We start from the raw sequence: 20,782 nt of genomic DNA, 5'->3' as shown, positions 1-20,782 counted from the left end.
CTTCTTCCGAGCATCAGCAAAGTTTTCGAAAAGATCATCAATAGGGCTCTGACTAAGTGGGCTGCGGACAACAAAATAATTCCGGATAAACAGTTCGGGTTCAAGGCTGGTCATAACACAATTCATGCTGCGTCTAAACTCGTTTCTGATATCCAATGGAATAAATCCAAACAACAATGCACAGGTGCTGTTCTGGTTGATTTGGAAAAGGCCTTTGACACCGTATGGTTAGAGGGTCTTTACCTAAAACTGAGCAGGCTTGGCATAAGCAAGCCATTGTTGTATATACTTTATGTGTTGTTGTCAAAAGTGGCAATGTAACTTCTACCACAACATTCTCAATTAAAAATGGTCTTCAACAGGGAGCGGTGAATTCGCCGATTCTCTTCAGCATTTACAACAGCAATCTGATAGGTAGTCTTACAAAGGCTATTGTGTACGTCGCCGACGATCTAATTGCTTTCAGAACGGCCCTAAAGGTTGAGGTTATTAGAATTTTCCTGCAACGTGATTTCGACAAGATTCAGCGATATTGCGACGACTGGAAACTGAAAATAAATGTCTAACAGTCGGAGACAATTCTGTTCTTGACTCCGTTGGCTAGGGCCACGTGCAAGAATTGGACCAAGATGGTCATCGTTGATCTTCGTGGGCAGCCATTAGCGAGCAAAAATGTAGTGAAATACCTCGGTATCTGGTTAGATCAGTATTTATATTTCAAGACATATAAATGCTGACCAGGGCCAGAGGAGCCTTCGCTCTGACGAAACGGCTATTTTACAGCAGTTGGCTTCACCCCAGAGTAAAGGTAATTAGCTACATGGCCCTCATACGGCCGATGATCGTTTATGGTTGCCCTGTGTGGTTCAACGTTGCCCCTTCCCAGATGGAGAAGTTTCGGGTATAGCAGTGTTTACAACGCTGTACCGGCTTATATGGAACAGCCGAATCTTCTTTCGTGCATTACTATTCCAACGAGGTTCTATACAACGGGGCTCGAATCAACAGACTTGAAAGTTTCGTGATACTACTCGTTCGAGGTCACATTGCAAGAGCTATGTCTTCGACCAACGATTTAATTTTCGAGGCGTTTTATCCGAACGACAAGTATTTTGAAAGTGCACGATTGAGCGGTTTCATTCCACCAGAGGCATTCCTCTTTTTTGATAGATTCAGTCTGATACTGGATAGATTGGCAGTTCCGCTAATCTATCAGGTCAGACGACGAACTGTGGATAGGCGACTCCTGTACACGTTATGACATAATGCGGAGTAGAGCTCCTTCGGTTTATTAGGGCTGTGTCCGAAAGAGACCGACTCTGTCGATCATCTCTTGTGGAAATAGCGGTTCAGTTAAACATTCACCTTATTTGACCCGTATCATAGACACATTTCAGGAAATTACAAAGCTGAGCAAAAAATGAAACCTTGATGGGCAACAAATCAAAAATCGGTATACCCCTAGCTTGTTGTAAACGTATGCTTAAGCATAATACTATAAAAAAAGTAAACCACAGGTGGTCTAACACGACCACTTGTCGGTCAATCAAATTAATTTGGCAAATTCTTGATGCTAAGCATTCAAAGCAACTCATTTCGTTGGCAGATTGCACATTAACTCCCTTATAGAAGCCCTCACAAGATACCGCTTAATGGTCATGCAAGCTTCTGGAGGTTTGCAGAGGATAAAGAAGAAAAGGAGACAGTGTCTCACTTTCTATGTTCATGTACTGCCCTTTCGCTATGACGATGATACCACCTTTAAGACTTTTACTACAATAATTCTATTGATCTAAGAAATTCCGACATCTATTGTTTTAAACGCTTTGTAGCTATCTTTAAATGGTTCAATGATAAAAATAGACTTTAAAATAAATTCCATGACCAACTATTGGTCTTAGTGTTATGGACTTCACGCCAACAGCCACCTTAACATAGCCTATTGGAATATTGCAAAAACAGGGAAAAAAATGAAGTTTATATTACCTACATTCGTGTAGTACGACTAAAGAACAAATATCTGTACAACCGACGCTTGAGAGATTATAAATAAGTAAATAGGGTGGCGCAACAGTCCATTTGAGAACTAGGGCCTGACAGCTCTCAACCATTCCTGTGTGCGAGTACTGTTGTCAGGGACGGAAGGGACCTACAGTTTTAAGCCGAATCCGAACGGCAAATTTGAGAAAGCACTTTTGATTACAAGAATTACTCTGGGAGAGTTTGTCAATTCCTCGCAAGATTTAGTACCCGTGAAAAAAAAACTTTAGGTGGCATACGCAGGGATCGAACCCAAGACCTCTCGCATGATAGTCCAACGCACGGGTACTACTTGAGAGATTACTGATAAGAATAATTGAGCATAACTTGTTTAAACATCAATAAAAATGTGTGAAAAACTTAAAGTATTACGACTTGACGTAGTTCAAGTAATGCAAATAAATCAACGATTTTACTGTCAATAAGTATTTTGGACAGTTTTCCTTAAATACTGTGCAAAAGACTAAAGGAAGTTACTGTTACACCACACCAAGTATGATTGTGAAGCTCAAGCCTTGAATACGTATAGAAGTTTTACGAAAAAATTCAGGAAACCGAAATTAGGGTATTTCTGGCGAATGATATTTTTAGAAGAAATGTAAGAAAATAATACACGTACTAAGAATTTCGATATGACAAAGGTTCTTAATTACGTTTTAGGAAAATAGGCACTATTAAGTTTTCTATACATTAAAATGTCATCGTATTCTATATTCAGTAATTCTACCAAGTTCAGAATATAAGGAAATTATAAATTCCTGTCGAATGTCTTTATCCGAGGAGCATGTTAAGGAATCTAAAAACGAATATGAAAAGTTGATGGTACCGCCATCAGCAAATAATTAAAATAAAAAGATGAAAGAGTATTGGAAATATGACAGAACCCTGAGGCACATCAGCGCGTATTTTGGAAACTTGAGACTAGGACCAATACAACGAAACTTGTATCGAACAGTCTGAAAGGTAAATAATTTATAATTCTGCTAACAGGAGATCCATAAAAGCTAAAGTTATACACCTTCGATAAAACAGCCTGATGCCAAATTCCACCAGACTTCATTTTATGTTACAAAATATTATTAATAAAATTTAAGAAAAATTGTAAAATAAATAAAAAATTGGTTGGCGCAACAGTCCGTTGAGGACTAGGGCCTAGTGACTTACAACTCTCAACCATTCCTGTGTGCGAGTAACAATGTCAGGAATGGAGGGAACCTACAGTTTATATGACCAATCCGAACGGCTAATTTGAGAAAGCACTTTTCCATGACAAGAGTTACTTTCGGAGAATTTGTCAATTGCTCGCAAGAGGCAGTACCCATGAAAAGACTTAAGATGGCATAGGCAGGGATCGGACCCAAGACCTCTGGCATGACAGTCCAACGCACTAACCATCATACCACGGGTACTACAAGAATATGTTAAAGGTCACGAATATCTCTTCACTTCAATACGTGTACACTTTTTTGTTCACATATATGTAAATTCCGCATATAGAATAAAATAAAAATAAATAAAATATTATTTCGAAAACTTTTAAGGGCATTAATGGAAAGTTATCAGCGTGGGTTTATAACTAGCCTTAAATTGACATATTCAGTTATTAATTTTATACTTCCTCAAAATAGCAGTTTTTTAAACGTTTTAAAAAATTCAGATAATATGCGTGTTAAGTTTTCCCAGAAGGTATTTCGGTTGGGATTTTCAGTCTTTTACTCGTATGGGATTTATGGATAGCACAACTATGACCGACCTTGAGATTAGATTAGAGATTCTACTTCTATAGTTTAAAATGATTTAAATTTAATTATCTGTAAATAATATACTTAAAAGTCTTAAAATGATAGGCTCATGAATCACACACAAAAATTTGTATCTTTTTATGTTAATTTAATAAAATTAATTTTGTGCGTACTACTACATAATAATTATTTGAGGGGGTTGAAATTCTAACTAATTATTATTTTCAAAACAACACGAAAATTTGTTTATGCAATTTTAAATATGGTATTAAATCTTTTTTAGGTAATTTTTAGTATGAACATAAAACACAAAACAGTTTAAGAATTTCGAAAAACCTAAGTGATAAAATGTATGCAATGATAATATCATAAAAATAGTAAGTAGGTTCTTATCAAGGTCAATAGGTTGCCTAAAGTCTTCTATTTTTTATTGAATTTTCAATAAATTATGGTACGTTGCAATAAAAAGCAATTTTAAGTTCCAAATTTCTTATGTTGAAATTAAAATACAGTTAAATTAAATGAAGTAATTTAAACTTACCACTGCGATTGTCCATAAGGTCTCTGTACCAATCATACAATTCGTGTAACATGACCGCCATTGTTTGATATTATTTTTGTTATCTGTAAAAATAAAAACAATTATTGTAAAATGTTACTTTTAAAATAGTACAACTTCAAGTAAACCACAAAAATTAAAATTGAATAAATTGTTGTTTTGTAAAGTTGTAACAATGAAAAAATAGGACTTTCGCATGTTGATTTATTAACATTGATAATAAACTACAAGAGAAATATATATTTTAATATTCAGTGGTAAACAATTATAGTTTTATTTTTGTTTGACAAGGTTGAATAATGTTTAGTTTAAGTTGTATCAATTTTATTTAGATGTTGTAGGGCAATGAATAGTTTTTAACTTTTTTTTGACGTAAACTACAATTACACCTATTTAACACGTTTTGTTAGAATGTCATCACGTTTTTATTGTTTATATTTTTTTGCAAACTAAATTATTTACATATTGGACTTTGACAACTATTTTGTTATGTTTTTTGTAGAGCACAAAAGGTGTTAATTGCACTTTAAGAATTACGAGTTGAGGTTAGAGTCGTAATTCAGGGAAAATATTTAGGTTCCGCGTGAGTCAGTTTAAATTTGAATTGTTAAACTTCTTGATGCAAAGATCAAAATTGAAATGAGAAGCCAAGAAAACAATGATACAAAACATTTATCGTTGGTGACGAAATTATTCAAATTTCAAACTCAACCTGCCTGAGTTATATGAAGACTTATAAAGTTTTTGAGTAGGTATAGTTCGAAGGCTAACCCTTTAAGCCAAAACCGTATTTAAAACAGAATCTTCACTTGGTAGAACAAGTGATTAAATTATAATTCCATATTAGAAAAATGCTTCTAATTTTTCATTTTGGTCACATGACCCCCACAAAAAATAATATTACTTCATGTTTTGCCAAAATTTACAGACATTGATTTTACAATAAAACATTTGAACAATTTTAAGAATAGAAATAAGTGTTTATCTCAAAAATTAAACGTCCGATTATTACAATAAAATTATAAATACATGTTTTATTTGGGTTGGAAAAAAGTTAGTTTATTAGGGATTTCTTATTTTGAATAGAATAAATATTTGCATAAAATATCAGACAAATCAATTTGAACATGAATCAAAACAAGGCAAAACTTGCTAAAGAAGATTTTTTAATGACCAAAACACCCTTTATTGAACTGAGAAGATCACTGAAAAATATTACAATAAAAAGAGAGAGATGCGACCCACACTGATAACTTCCCATTCTGTCTGTCGATTTGTCTTGCTTAAAAGTTTATAGGTTTTCGTGTTTTGTTAAAAAAGTTGTCAATTGAATGCCCTTAGGTTAGGTTAGGTTATAGTGGCTGTCCAAGATGGAAACGGACACACTTAGCCCAGTTTAATGGCCCATTGTGATACCAAATAAATCTTCAAGCTTCCTCCTAACCTCTAAGGAACCAGTTTGAGTCCCTTACGAAACGTTAGACGCTGATTATGCTGATATGATTTAGATCGTTTGGATCGTTAAAGAAGAAATCTCTTAGGTAATTCTTGTGTTTTTGAGCTAGAGCAGGGCATGTCTTCGTCGTCCATACAGCTATGACACTTATTATCGAGCTTATATGCGATCTGCTTAGAGAGAGCAAGCACCTTGAACGTTTTAAATCCAGTGTTGGCCAGATGTTTTTGTGACTTGACACGTAGTGATGTTGTGCCACCTGGTGCCTGCCCTCCTCACAGCGTCTTGCATTAGAAACAGTTAACAAGTAGCGATTGGTATGCCAGTACTTGCGAAACGTGGTAGAATGCGCTGTACTGTACCGTTCCTGGCGAGTTCATCTGCCTTACAGTTCCCTGCTATCTGAGAAAATACGAATATCAGATGTTGATATCACGTTTTCTTTAAGCCAAGGCAAGACTAAATATCGAAAACAAAATTCTCTGTGAAATTAAAAAGTTTGAAGACAATATTTTTTTTTTTAAGTTTTAGTATTGTTGTTTTTTTAGGTTTTTATTTTTTGTAAAAAAAACTGTCAATTAGATTTTTGTCAAAATTTTACTGAATGTTGACAACAATATTTCTTAAGAGATAAAAGTAGTTTAAGGCCAATATCTCATAGTTTTGAAAAGATATTTGGGTCGAAAATCAATTTTATTTTTACCAACTTTTATTAATTTTTTTTGTTTTGGTTTCAATTTTTTGTAAGAAAACTGTCAATTCAATTTTTCTAAAAAAAATTTCAGAATGTTGAAAATAATATTTTCTATAAAATAAAATTAGTTAAGAGCCAATATCTCAAAGTTTTGAAAAGTTATTTGAGTTGAAAATCACTTTTACCAACTTTTGTTAAATTGTTTTAGGTTTTTATTTTTTGTAAAACAGTTGTCAATTCAATTTTTCAAAACATTTTATCGAATGTTTAAAACAATTTTTCTCATAAGATAAAATTATATTAAAGCAAAAATCTCAAAGTTTTGAAAAGATATTTAAGTCGAAAATCAATTTTTACCAACTTTGAGTAATGTTTTTTTTAGGTTTGTATTTAAAATAAAAAGACTGTCGATTCGATTTTTCTCAAAATCTTACCAGATGTTAAAAAATGTTATTTTTTGTTGCACAAAATTGTTTTGGAGATAAAATCATTTTGTATTCGTAAAATTTTCGAGGTGACACTCTTTTTTCAGTTTTTTAGATTAAAAAAAAAATTTATTGGATTTTGATCAAATAAAATATATTTGTTTGGTATAACGTTACAATATATTATATAAAATTTAATTTAACTCTCTAGCTATTTTGGTTCGTAAGATATTTAGGTTTGACCAAAATGTTCACCTTTTTTTAAACTGATATGGTAAAAAAACCAGCCACTTAATTTTCCAGCCATCAAATTTTTAATTTGATAAATTAAACCCATTACAATAACTTCCTATGGGAAGTTAAAAATAATATCTCTAAATTATTAATCTAAATTATTCTTAACGAATTTTGTATACTTCGCTATGAGTTATTAAAAACAAACAAAACAAACTTTTATCACAAAATTAAGAAAAGTTGTTTACAATATTTTCTATCCTTTTACAGGTTCTTAACAATAACCTATACATCTTTTGCATCATCTTAAACAACCAGGTTTGACTTCAAGCTATTTATTTTGAGAGCCCAACTCATAGTAATTTTTGTAACTTATTGAATTTAAGCTGTAGAGATACAAGGAGATCGTTTGCATAAGGAAGGAATATCACCTATTACAATACCTCCTGCGGTGTGATTTTTAACATTATTAATAAAAAAGGGAAATAACAAAGGACTTAAAACACAGCCTTGAGGAACGCCTGTTTTACATTTAAAGTCTTTCTATTTCTTTGACTTGGACAAATGCAATATTTTTCTCCAGCAGCATCTTACTTAAGTTGGCACAGTCCTAGGTGAACTAGGGCCTCACCCCACAAAACTTCTCCATCTAGCTCGGGCACCAGCTAGATGTCGCTAGTTTTACGCTCGAATTGGGTGAGGTCACTTTCCACTTGTGCACGCCACCTGATCCTCGGTCTTCCTTTAATGCGCTGTCCTGTGGGTTTGGATTCGAAGACTTTCCGGGCCGAGCATTTGTGTCCATGCGCTCTACGTGACCCAGACATCTTAGTCGTCACATTTACATTTCCGGTTAAGTCTACGTCGCTGTGGAGCCCGTCGTTCCATCTTGTCCTCCGCTACCATTCGATGCATAGGGGACCATAGATCACACGAAGATCTTTTTTCTCGAAAAGAATCCAAGGTGCTTTCATCCGCTTTAGTCATAGTTCATGCTTTTGCACCGTATAGCAGGACGGGGATGATAAGGGTTTTATTTAGCGACACTTTGGTCCTTCGAGAGAGAACTTTACCACTCAATTGCTTTCTTAGCCCAAAGAAACAGCGGTTAGCAAGAGTTATTCTTCGTTTGATGTCAGCGCTGGTGTTATTTTCTTCGTTCATAGCGGAGCCTAGGTAGACGAAGTTCTTGACTACCTCAAAGTTACGTCTGTCGAAGGTACCGTTTTGACCGAGACGTCAGTGTTTTTGTTTTGCCCTCATTAACCTTTAAACTAATTTTTTCTGCCTCAGCCACATTGACATCACGCTGAGTTCTTCCGATTATGTCAATGTCATCGGCATATGCCAGTAATTAGACAGACTTTTGAAAGATAGTGCCTTTAGTGTTGACGTATGAGCCCTGCACTATTCTTTCAAGTACGATGTTAAGTTGTTTCCAACCTTTATGGAGCAGCGTGAATTCTTAAGGGTCATCCTGCACAAACGAACGAGTTTGGCAGGGGTGACAAAACCAGACATGGCTATATACAGCTCGTCCCTGTCGATGATGTCATATGCGACCTTAAAATCTATGAAGAGATGGTGGGTGTCGAGTTGATGTGCTTGGATTTTTTTCCAGGATCTGCGGTATTGTGAATATTTGATCTACTGTGGACTTGCCTGGTCTAAAACCACACTGAGAAGAAACTATCAGGTTGTTGACAATTGGCTTTTATTACGATGTTAAGTAGACTGATTCCCTTACAGTTGGTGCAGTTTAGAGGTTCTCCTTCTTTCAGGATCGGGCAAACAATACTAAGGTTCCATTCATCGGGCATGCTTTCTTCCGACCATATCTTATAGATAAGTTGGTGCATGCTCCTAACCAACTTATCTCCAGCTGCTTTAAAGATCTCTGCATTCAAGCCAACCGCTCCAGCGGCTTTGTTAGACTTCAGCTTAGATATGACAATCTTTACTTCGTCTAATTCGGGAGGACGGGATTGTTGGCTTTCGTCGTCTATGTTAGAGGGATCATCCTGCCTGACAGCGGAATTCGATCCATCATCCGCCGTTATACAGTCTGCAGAAGTGGTCCTTACATATCCTCAGCATTGACTTCGGTTCCACTATGATGTTTCCACTTTCGTCTTTGCAGCCTTCGGTTCTAGGTTTATGTACCTGTGAATTTCGTTTCACCTGCTTATAAGACTTTCGAACTTCATTCCTGCTTTAAAACCTCTCAACATCTTCGACCGCACGCCTCTCATGCCCTCTCTTTTTCCTTATGAGAAGTCAGTGTTCCTCTCGCCCCATCTGCTTATAGAGCTCATGAGCAGCTTTTATACTGTGCCGGCCGCTTTATGTGTCTGTTATTTTGCTGCATTTGCCTGCCGACATTCCTCATCAAAACAGGGGCTGATTGATTGTTGGTGATTGCTTCAAACCCAGCACTTCAAAAGCGTCTTCTCTGATTGCATCTTGGCAATGTTGCCATCGGTTTTCGATACATTGTGTTGGCGGCAGAGAACTTCGAGAGAGGTTACTTGTAAATCGGTTGGAAAAGGATTTGGCGATCTCTGGCGATTGTAGCCGTTCGACGTTGTACCTTTTCCCAGCACCTCCCTGTTTTGCCTTGGGTCTGGAAATCCGAAGTACTACCTTGGCTACAACGAGGTAGTGGTCTAAGTCGATGTTAGCCTCTCAGAAAGTTCGGACATCCATAATGCTGGAAGCGTATCTAGCGTCAATCGCAAATGGTTAATCTGGTAGACTGTAGATTGATTTGGAGAACTCCAATTTCCTTAATTCGACTACTAATGATAACTAAAAAGCAAAGGAAGCCTTATTGGTTTACCTTGGTCTCGAAAATAGAGTTATATTTGCTTTAAAAGCAAATACGAATAGGAGTGAATAACTTCTGATAAAAAAAGTTTATTGGAACAAAAGAGATAACTTTGTAATAAAATCGTAGGTAAACAAACTCAAAAAATTGTTGTTATTTCAAAAAATGCAAAAAGAAAAAACTATATGAATTATTAATATTGAACTTACCTTATAAATATAAATGAAACTAGAATATGACTAAATGCGTTTAATCCAATTGAAGTCTAAAGTTTGCACGAAATATCGTTTATTCCGTGCGTGTGGGTTGAAAATGTGTATTTAATTTTTTTCTAAGAATCTGAAAAAAGAAGAAAAAAACGAATAAATTAAAAACCATAAGACCCAAGATTAGATAAAAAGACTGCAAAAAATAAAACCACACCAATGTTACACTTTAAAAACAATCACGTGCACATTTTAAAATTTGATGGTAAAGTTATGGTACCTATAATTTACATAAGAAAGAATGGATTCAAGTTTCGCTATCCATGACATAGGTTATGGTTTTGGTTTCGGGTTTTTTTTTTTTTATTTTTCTAAGCGTCTGACATAATATTGATGTTCATCAAAAATTTCATTACCAAATTTCAAATGCGCCATGTCACACACCTCATAAATAAAAATAAAATTTAAAACAAAAACAAAACCAACAAAATAATTTAACATAAATGGTTTTTGGCTGGATTTGTTATGCTTGCAATCCAAAAATGGATGAGCTTGAATTTATTATTGTTTATTATTATTTGGTTGGTATTGTGTTTGGTAACTTTCTTGCAAAATAACATATTAAAATATATTAAAAGCGAAAAGACAAATCGTTCCCCACTGTGTCGCTTGGTGTACCTTCGCGTACATAAGTATGCCATTTGATTATGTAAATAATTTTTGTTCAATTTCAATTTTATTAGATCAAAGTCGCATCGAATTAGGAATTCTAATAAGGTTAATTTTTTTTTGTTTCTGCTTCTTATTTTTGTTTGACTTACGAGTATAATGATTTTTACAAAGAAAACAACAGTAATTATAAAACTATTGCGTCAAGGTTAATACTGTTTTTTTTTTTATTGTTTGCTTTTATTGTTTATGCCAATTTTAGTTTTGGTTGCTGCTGTATTTTTTTAAGGACTTGATAAGCCAACAAATGACGAACTTCAGAATTAACATAAAGTTAAAGTTGCTTCATTTTAACAAAATATACTAAAGTAATTTAAAATGATCTTGTGAACTTTCTACAAGGATGATTCTTTAGCTAAGGGACTTTGGATCTACTATAATAGTTTGTGCATAAATAGTTTGTTTGTTTATTCCAAAATAAATTACTATGTTGTTATGTCAACCAAAAAAACGGGTGCGTGAAGTTATAGTATTTTTTTGGCAAAAATAACTTGTTCCAGATGATAAAACTTTCAATCTAAATGCAAATTTATTAAAAAGTGAATCCGTTTTTAAATTTGAATAATTTTTAATGTAAAATGACATAGATACACAAAATATTATATAATACTTTGGAGTCAAATTGAATACAGAATAAAATCTTGATTCGTCATATTTTCTTTACTGATTATAGCAAAAACTTATGAGGATAATATCAGACATTTTCTACTTTGGATGTAATGCCAAGTAAAGAGATTCGTTCTTTAGCCGTACTACGCGAATGTGAAATGCTTTACCAAACTCTGTCCCAGTCAAAGCAATAAATTCAAAACACTTTGTCTTGGCTAATAAGGATTTCAAAAGAAATAGAAACCAGCGCCGATAAAAATTGTTTAATTTTGAAAAAAATATTTGTTACGTTACGATAAAACAACAGGTTACAATTATATTTTGGATTTTTACGAGTTTCGTTAAAATAGTTCAATTTTATTCCGACAAAATACAAAATACATACAAGTCTGTTGTTTTTCTCATAGCAAATTAGAATTTTAATACTTTCTTAAAAATCTAACCAATTCTGCCGCACTGGTGATGGTTAAAATATTGTACTTGGAATTGAAGGAGATTTTCGTCGCAACTTCATTTTTATTTTATCATGACAAATCCATTGCATTACTTTGTTTCTCTTCATAAATCTTATTTTATAAATTAAGTACCTGAGAATTTTCGGTTTCAAAAGTTACGGGCTTGAATTCGACACATGTCAAACTAAGTTGGAAATGGATCGCTCAACTATCGCTCAATCCATAGGAACTGTTAAAACCTTCTACAAAACTCGTGAGTCCACCACAGCCACATAACGTGCTTTACGGTAATTGCTTACATAATTATCTAACTACGCAAGCAATTGGCAAAATTGTGAAGAAATTTAAAGAGATTAGATTGGTTTTATAGAACTGAAAATATCGCTGCTGTAAGTGTTGCCGAAGACCCGAATGTGTCGATTCCTCGTCGTTTTCAGGAATTAAGATTGTCTCACGGCACATTATGGCGTATTTTGCATTTGGATCTACACTTAAATCCATAAAAAGTCCAGCTCACAAAACAACTGAAGCTAGCTTACCATTTACAACGTCGTCGTAGACACGTCGAATGGGTGAAAGAGAATGTGTCACCTCGAAAAGTTTACGATAACAAAATGATTTTAACTCCAAAACAATTTTGTAACACAAAAAAATAGCGTTTTAATCTGGTAAGATTTTGAGAAAAATATAATTGACCCAAAACCCAATAAAAACATTACTCAAAGTTGGTAAAAATTTAATTTCAACTCAAATATCTTATCATAACTTTAAGATTATTTCTTCCAACGTGTTTTATCTTATCAGAAATATTGTTTCCAACATTTGGAAAAATTTTGAGAAAAATCGAATTGACAGTTTTTTACAAAAAAATAAAAACCTAAACAAAAAAATTAATAAAAGTTGGTAAAAATTGATTTTTAACTCAAATATCTTTTCAACACCATGAGACATTGCCTTTAAACTACTTTTAATTTTAGAAAATATTGTTAGCAAAATTAATTAAAATTTTGACTAAAATCAAATTGAGAGTTTTTTTTTACAAAAAATAAAAACTTAAAAGAAAATTTAACAAAAGTTGGTAAAAATTGATTTTCGACTCAAATATTTTTTCAAAAATTTAAGATCGTGGCTTCCAACTAACTTTTAATTTAAACTTATAAGAAATATTGTTGTCAATATTCTGAAAAATTTTGAGAAAAATCGAAATGACAGTTTTTTTACAAAAAATAAAAACTTAAAAGAAAATTTAACAAAAGTTGGTGAAAATTGAATTTTGACTCAAATATCTTTTCAAAAATTTAAGATCATGGCTTCCAACTAACTTTTAATTTTAACTTATAAGAAATATTGTTGTCAATATTCTGAACAATTTTGAGAAAAATCGAATTGACAATTCTTTTACAAGAAATAAAAACCTAAACAAAAATTAATAAAAGTTCCTAAAATTTTTTTTCGACTCAAATATCTTTTCAAAACCTTACCTTAAGATATCGGCTTTAAACTGCTTTTATCTGTTAAAAAATATTGTTGTCAACATTCAGTAAAATTTTGGGAAAATCGAATTGACAGTTTTTTTACAAAAAATAAGAACCTAACAAAAACTTGTAAAAATTTACTTTCGACTCAAATAGCTTTTCAAAAATTAAAAACATTGTCTTCAAACTTTTTTTCATTTCACAGAAAATATTGTTTTCGATATTCAGTAGTTTTCAAATCCAACAGTTCGTTTTTTCATAAAAAAAATAAAATCCACAAGAAATAGTACGCAAATTTGGTAAAAATTGTTGTGCGGTTCTTGATATCTCTCAAATTAATTTCATTCACCCAATTCGAAAAATTTAAGAAATGCTAAAAATTAGTTTTTTACTAAAAATCTATTTAACAAAACAAAATTTTCAAACTAAACTAAAGGGTGATTTTTTTGAGGTTAGGATTTTCATGCATTAGTATTTGACAGATCACGCGGGATTTCAGACATGGTGTCAAAGAGAAAGATGCTCAGTATGCTTTGACATTTCATGAATAGACTTACTAACGAGCAACGAACTCAAATCATTGAATTTTATTACCAAAATCAGTGTTCGGTTCGAAATGTGTTTCGCGCTTTACGTCCGATTTATGGTCTACATAATCGACCAAGTGAGCAAACAATTAATGCGATTGTGACCAAGTTTCGCACTCAGTTTACTTTATTGGACATTAAACCAACCACACGAATGCGTACAGTGCGTACAGAAGAGAATATTGCGTCTGTTTCTGAGAGTGTTGCTGAAGAAGTCGCCGTTCGCAGCAATTGGGTTTGTGTTATTCGACCACATGAAAGATTTTACGTAAAGATCTTGGTGTAAAACCGTATAAAATACAGCTCGTGTAAGAACTGAAGCCGAACGATCTGCCACAACGTCGAATTTTCAGTGAAAAGTTGGCAGAAAATCCGCTTTTTTAACGACAAATTTTGTTCAGCGATGAGGCTCATTTCTGGTTGAATGGCTACGTAAATAAGCAAAATTGCCGCATTTGGATTGAAGAGCAACCAGAAGCCGTTCAAGAACTGCCCATGCATCCCGAAAAATGCACTGTTTGGTGTGGTTTGTACGCTGGTGGAATCATTGGACCGTATTTTTTCAAAGATGCTGTTGGACGCAACGTTACGGTGAATGGCGATCGCTATCGTTCAATGCTAACAAACTTTTTGTTGCCAAAAATGGAAGAACTGAACTTGGTTGACATGTGGTTTCAACAAGATGGCGCTACATGCCACACAGCTCGCGATTCTATGGCCATTTTGAGGGAAAACTTCGGAGAACAATTCATCTCAAGGAATGGACCGGTAAGTTGGCCACCAAGATCATGCGATTTGACGCCTTTAGACTATTTTTTGTGGGGCTACGTCAAGTCTAAAGTCTACACAAATAAGCCAGCAACTATTCCAGCTTTGGAAGACAACATTTCCGAAGAAATTCGGGCTATTCCGGCCGAAATGCTCGAAAAAGTTACCCAAAATTGGACTTTCCGAATGGACCACCTAAGACGCAGCCGCGGTCAATATTTAAATGAAATTATCTTCTAAAAGTAAATGTCATGGACCAATCTAACGTTTCAAATAAAGAATCGATGAGATTTTGCAAATTTTATGCGTTTTTTTTTTTAAAGTTCTCAAGCTCTTAAAAAATCACCGTTTATTTCTTTATATGAAAAATATTGTTGGTAATTTTAAACTTTTGAAGAATAATTCAGCTGACAACTATTTTAACCCAACCCTAAAAACTTTAAAGGAAGACAAATCGACAGACGGGATGGGAAGTTATCAGTGTGGGTCGCACCCCAGCCTCTTTTTTTGGTGTTGAAATTGGCCTTTTGCAGCCGTGTTACCTGTTGTTCGAAAAACACTTCTTATCTGACCTTCTTACCTTTCCACAGCAAAATCTCAATATTTTTAGTTCAATCATCATCAACTCTTTTTTTCCACACTAGGTGAAATTGTCAACTTAGTACAAGACCCGTATGTTAGGATCGTCTTCTACATTAGAATTGTAATTTGTTCTATCATAATGATTTTTAATGACCCTATTACCATCCTCACCTTTTTAAGAATTAATCTACCGTGTTTATTAAAAAGAAATCGGTTTTGAAAATGTATTAAGAGAATGTTCTTTACCTATGACGTTTGAAAACCAAGTTTATCCGCATTTGCATGTATTGATTTTCAATCTCCAATTTTTCTAAATAATTTTCTACAAGCGGAAGCCTACACTAAGTTTTGTTGCCAATATAATTGTAACATCAGCATAATGCAAAGATCCAGGTTCAACGGAAATGAGACCTGAAAGAATAAAAGTCTTGAAAAAAAATATAAAACAACAATGGCCGCAGTATCGATCCTTGAGGAACACCTGAGTTCATTGGAAACAATTCTAGATCCTATAAAAATCAATCATGATATTCGTTTCAAAAACTAAAAATTCAGAAGTTCAAAGTAATGAGTTTGTAAATAAGACCATGATGCCAAAGTAAATCAAAAACTTTTACAAGATCAATATCTAAACTCATAGTCCACTTTTTATTGCTCAAATTTGGAATGACCTTATCGTGGACTAAGAACAGGGCATGTTTTGTTGAGACATTTTTTTGGAATGATATCCGCATCTTCGCAGGAGCTCTTTAAAGGATTGGCTCAAATAATTCACCGATATTAGAAAGAAATGACATTGGTCTAAAGTTATATCAACTTTTTTCGCAAAGTTGATCTTTGATATTGACAAAATCTTTGCTTGTTTCCAAATTTCTAGAAAATAACCATACAATATCATAAACAGGACTACATTCAGAGAATGTGGACATTGTTTTAGAAAACACTTTGAAATGTATGATCTAATGGAAATTTTGTGATTTTGTGTTACTTTTGACACCTCGCTTTTATGTGAAATATTATGACAACGAGACAATTAACTTCTACGAGGATGCAACTTCAAATTCTACCTTTTTTAGAAGAAAAATATACGAGCATATTCAGTTTGAGAATGAAGCCGTACGGCCAAAAAAGTCAAACAAAATGTAAGCTCTGTGAACCTTAGTACTATGAAATGAACGTTCTGACATAAAAAGGCCATTATTCAATTAAGGCTAATAGTTCAAATTCTCAATTGAACATTTTTTTACCTACTTTAAATAATGCCACGAGCAACAAAACAATCTCAGTTTTGAAAAAAAAACTTATTGGCCTTGTTTTTCCCCAATTGGTAAACGAAATATTCTGATTTAATATCCTTTAATTCGTGATGTTATCGATGTCATACAGCATCAAATGTGAGTTGGTCATGGAAGAAAAACTGCGGCACTGATAAATATCTACAGGTTTTTTCTTCACCTTAATATTTTATCTTAACGCCAAATTTATCGTTTACTGTAGGTATTAAAGACCTTAAAATTATAAGGATATTATAATTATAAATAAGTTATCAGTGATATTCCAAAGTTGTCAAATTATAAATGGAATACCGTTTAAATCGTTCAAACGTATTTCAAACTTTTTGAAAAACCATACAAAATAAAATAACAATTATCAATGGAATTTAAAATTCCTGTCATGACCAATATTATTTCGAGAATCAATAATTTAAGTCTATGTATGTAAATTCTTTACGTAAGCACTGATCATGAATCATATGAATCAAAGAAATCATTGTTAAATATGCACCCGCTTTATCAATTTCTTCTTATTTTCTTGAAGACACTTGTTTTATTCTTCAAAAAACATTCTACTGCAATTTTGTTCGTTTTGAACTGATAAGATTCAAAGAAGCAAAATAACCAAATTCCATCAATCACTATCTGAAGGCCTTACATATGTATACCTACTTCTGAAACTAGTATAACAAAAAAAAGACAAAATAACTCAGTCACTTATCACAATCATCACACACCCTCTTTTTTTTTTTTGAGACATCACAACACTCGTAAGCTTGCTAAGTCTTATGCATATTGTTGCCAAATACAACTCTTTTTTTCCGGATAACCATTTTGGGGACAAAATAAAGGCATAGGCACCTACCTACCTTCATAATATACCACCGACTTAAGAAAAAAGAAAAATTACAAATAGTACAGGTAAGGTATGAAAGGTAGGTAGTTGAGTAGGTATAGGTATTCGAACTTGTCCTTTTGATTAACACGAAACAAAACGCAATTATAAAAGAAATCTTTTACGATTTCATCAATTATTAAATCACACACAACATCGCACAAACATGGTAAGCTGATTTGTTTTTGCAACCTCCTATACAACGCTTTAAAGTGCAGCAATAATGCCCCTTAAGTATTCTTTAATCAATAATTAAAACAAAAAAAACACACTCTTGTAGCATGCCTAGCCAAGACAGACGGACGGGCTTGAGTAAAACAATGTACACGAACCAAAAACCATTCAAAAAATATAAATAAATCAAATTCTCATCACGTCTTATGATAGGTCTACAATAGGTACACAATATTAATAATAATTGATATTAAGTAAGGGTTTAAACAAAAATCACGTCATAAAACTGTCATCATTAAAATTTGACAGCAAAATATTAAAGACAATTATTTTTTGTAATAAATTTCATAAACTTACAAAAGAACTAACACAATTTTTTCTCAAGACCGAAAACTATTCAAAAGTCAAAAGACAAAACAAATTTTAAAAGACTAAAAAAAAACTAGAGACAAATTGGCGGCACGATGTAAACCATCCGCGATATTTTAAATACTAAACTTGGTTTTCAAAAAAATCAAAGCGCAAAAGATCGATCGCGACTTATGTCTTGTGGAGTGCGGTGCGTGATGCGTGCTCTCGTAATGCGGGCTTGTCTTTGGGAGTCACTTCACTTTCGAATGACAAGATTTATCAAATATCTGTTGGTTATTTAATTTAAAAGCTTCTTCGCCGCTTCGTCGTTTCGTCGTCGGTCGGTCGTAGATACAATAATTTGCATTTTAATTTGCGGTTTTCTTCTTTCTCATCACCTAAAAATTTCAACTTTGCTGCTTTTGATTATTGCCTCTTTGCTTTGCTATATGAATTTTTGAGCTTTATTAAAGCAAACTTAAAATTTACTTAACGTTTAGGGCCATGTGCTTTTTGTGCCCCTATATCAAACTCCCAAAACGATTCACAAGCACAACTAACAACTGGCACGTTACTAAAGTCGAAGAGTGAAGAAATTAAATCGCGCATTTAACCATGACACCAAGTTACTCGCGCGCATAGGTTTTTTTAAGGAAGGTATGTGTAATGTTTTGCTATCATGGTCATTCGCTTGCTTAGCTATGCGATGACGCGTCGACGTTAACGGCACCAAACCTATCATGTGAAAAGCAATGAAAGCTCTTCTTTTGTTTTAGGAATGATTTCGAACTAAGTAAGCTCTGTCACCGACCGTCAGTCACTATCACTGTCACCCTTTCTATCTTCTCTACTGTCCAAAGGTTAACCATGATATCAGACTTAACTTAACTGGACGAAACATTTCTCAGATAAATCCGAAAAAAACAAGAACAACAAACAGTATTTTTTTTGAAAATCAAGTTATTTGAAAAAAAAAAGTTAGAAAAGGTACAAAAAATATGCCGACAAGTTTTCAAAGGTTCAACTTGATTTTTATTATTTTTTGAACTAAAACCACTTTCAGTTTTGACGCAATGTCTTAAGCAGTAGACTTTTATTTTTGTTATTATGAAAGAATGAAAGAAGTAAAAGAAGAAGAAGAAAAGAAGAAGGGTATAAGAAAAACGAGAAGTACAAAATTAAAAAATCAACAACTTTCTTTTCAACGGAATATTTAAACATTAAAAAAAAAATTGCTTTTTTTCCGCATTTTTAGTCATACCATACTTTTTTAAGGGCAAGTTATGGAGTCATAAAAAATAAGTCGAAATTTCAAGTAGATATGTCAGCAAAAGGGAGTTAATTTTTTTGGTGTACAAGTTTATCAAATTTGCTTTGCAAAGAGGTATTAAATAGATAGGTGCTATGTCTAGAATAATAGAACTTATTATTGAAGACATAATACCAAAAAGAAAAAAAATCAAAAACAAAACGTTTTTAGGGTTTTTTATTACATAAATTAATTCTGAACTTGGTTCGGAACTTTTGAATATGTATTAATTTATTCATACTTTATATTGGGAGTTATTGTGTCTGGTTTCTCGAATTAACATTTTTGACATTTTAAGGTTTTTTTTAAGATTTTAAGAATCTTAAATGAATATATTGTTTTTAAAGTTAAGTCTATATGGAAGGTTCGAAATATCTATAATATTATATAATAATATATAATCTCAAGAAAAAACAGATAGATCGACTTAAATCGACTTTTTCTGGCTAATAGTATCAAGGTGTTATTAAAACACGACGTTAGGTTGGGCACCAATCCGCAGAGAACAAGAGCCTTGTGGCCTACAACTCTTAACCATTCTAGCGTGCGAGTCATTTTAGGGATGTAGGGGACTTGAGAAAGCCCTTTTCATGACAAGAATTACTCATGTAGGATTTGCCAATCCCTCGCAATGGGCAAAACCCATGAACAAAAACTTTATTTGAGTCGAAAACGATTTCTTATAAGTTTGTTATTGTTTTTGTACGTTTACGTGTTTTATAAAAAAAAGTTGTTAGTTGAATTTTTCTAAAAAAATAAACAAAAGTTAGCAACAATATTTTGCATACGATAAAATAAGCTCGATTTCAATATTTGTTTTTGATCCTGAGATTCTTAGTCCAAAACCAATTTTTATCACTTTTAGTGGAATTTTCATTTTCATTTCTTATAAAAAAGAATACCGATTCGATTATTCTAAGAACATTATTTTACGTACTCAACAAATTTTGCACAGAATAAAATTATTTTAAAATCAAACCTTTTATTTATTTACGAAATTATTACGAGCACTGTAATCGCTCTAATTCTTTCACTTTTTTATAGCCGAATACTTGATTTGCATAGCAAAGACAGGAGTTGATGGTTGCATTTTTATTACAATAAAATTTAGGCCACATAAGATTGATTGCAGTTTTTGCCTTACTGACCTTTTCTTCTACATGTTTTCGCAAATTAAGATTGTAAGATAGAAGGACACCTAAATATTTATATTCCTTAACAACCTCTATAGGTTGGCCTGCCAATCTACCGTGTGCTAAAAAATCATGATTTTAGGTTTTGAGGTGTTAATGTTTAAGTCCCAAGTGTCACAATAACTCTTAAGTTTATTAATTTGAAGCTGTAATGCAAAGGGGTTGTCCGTTAAAATCACTAAATCATCTGCATAAAGG

General features: G+C 33.1%; 1 protein-coding gene across 1 annotated transcript in view; it reads right to left on the bottom strand.

Moving 5' to 3' along the window:
- LOC129954030 (elongation of very long chain fatty acids protein 7) overlaps positions 1-20,782 on the bottom strand; it is a 119,882-nt gene that overhangs the window by 33,625 nt on the left and 65,475 nt on the right. The window contains exons 3-4 of the mRNA XM_056067658.1: positions 10,187-10,316; positions 4,324-4,406 (exon numbers count right to left, since the gene is read on the bottom strand). Coding sequence (XP_055923633.1) covers positions 4,324-4,384 — 61 coding nt within the window. The 5' untranslated portion in view covers positions 4,385-4,406; positions 10,187-10,316. The remainder of the gene's footprint in view (positions 1-4,323; positions 4,407-10,186; positions 10,317-20,782) is intronic.

The sequence above is a fragment of the Eupeodes corollae genome, chromosome 1 (genome assembly GCF_945859685.1).
Source record: "Eupeodes corollae chromosome 1, idEupCoro1.1, whole genome shotgun sequence".
Classification (NCBI taxonomy): domain Eukaryota; kingdom Metazoa; phylum Arthropoda; class Insecta; order Diptera; family Syrphidae; genus Eupeodes; species Eupeodes corollae.
The sequence above is the reverse complement of the archived record's forward strand: the minus strand, read 5'-3'. Positions and strand labels throughout refer to the sequence as shown.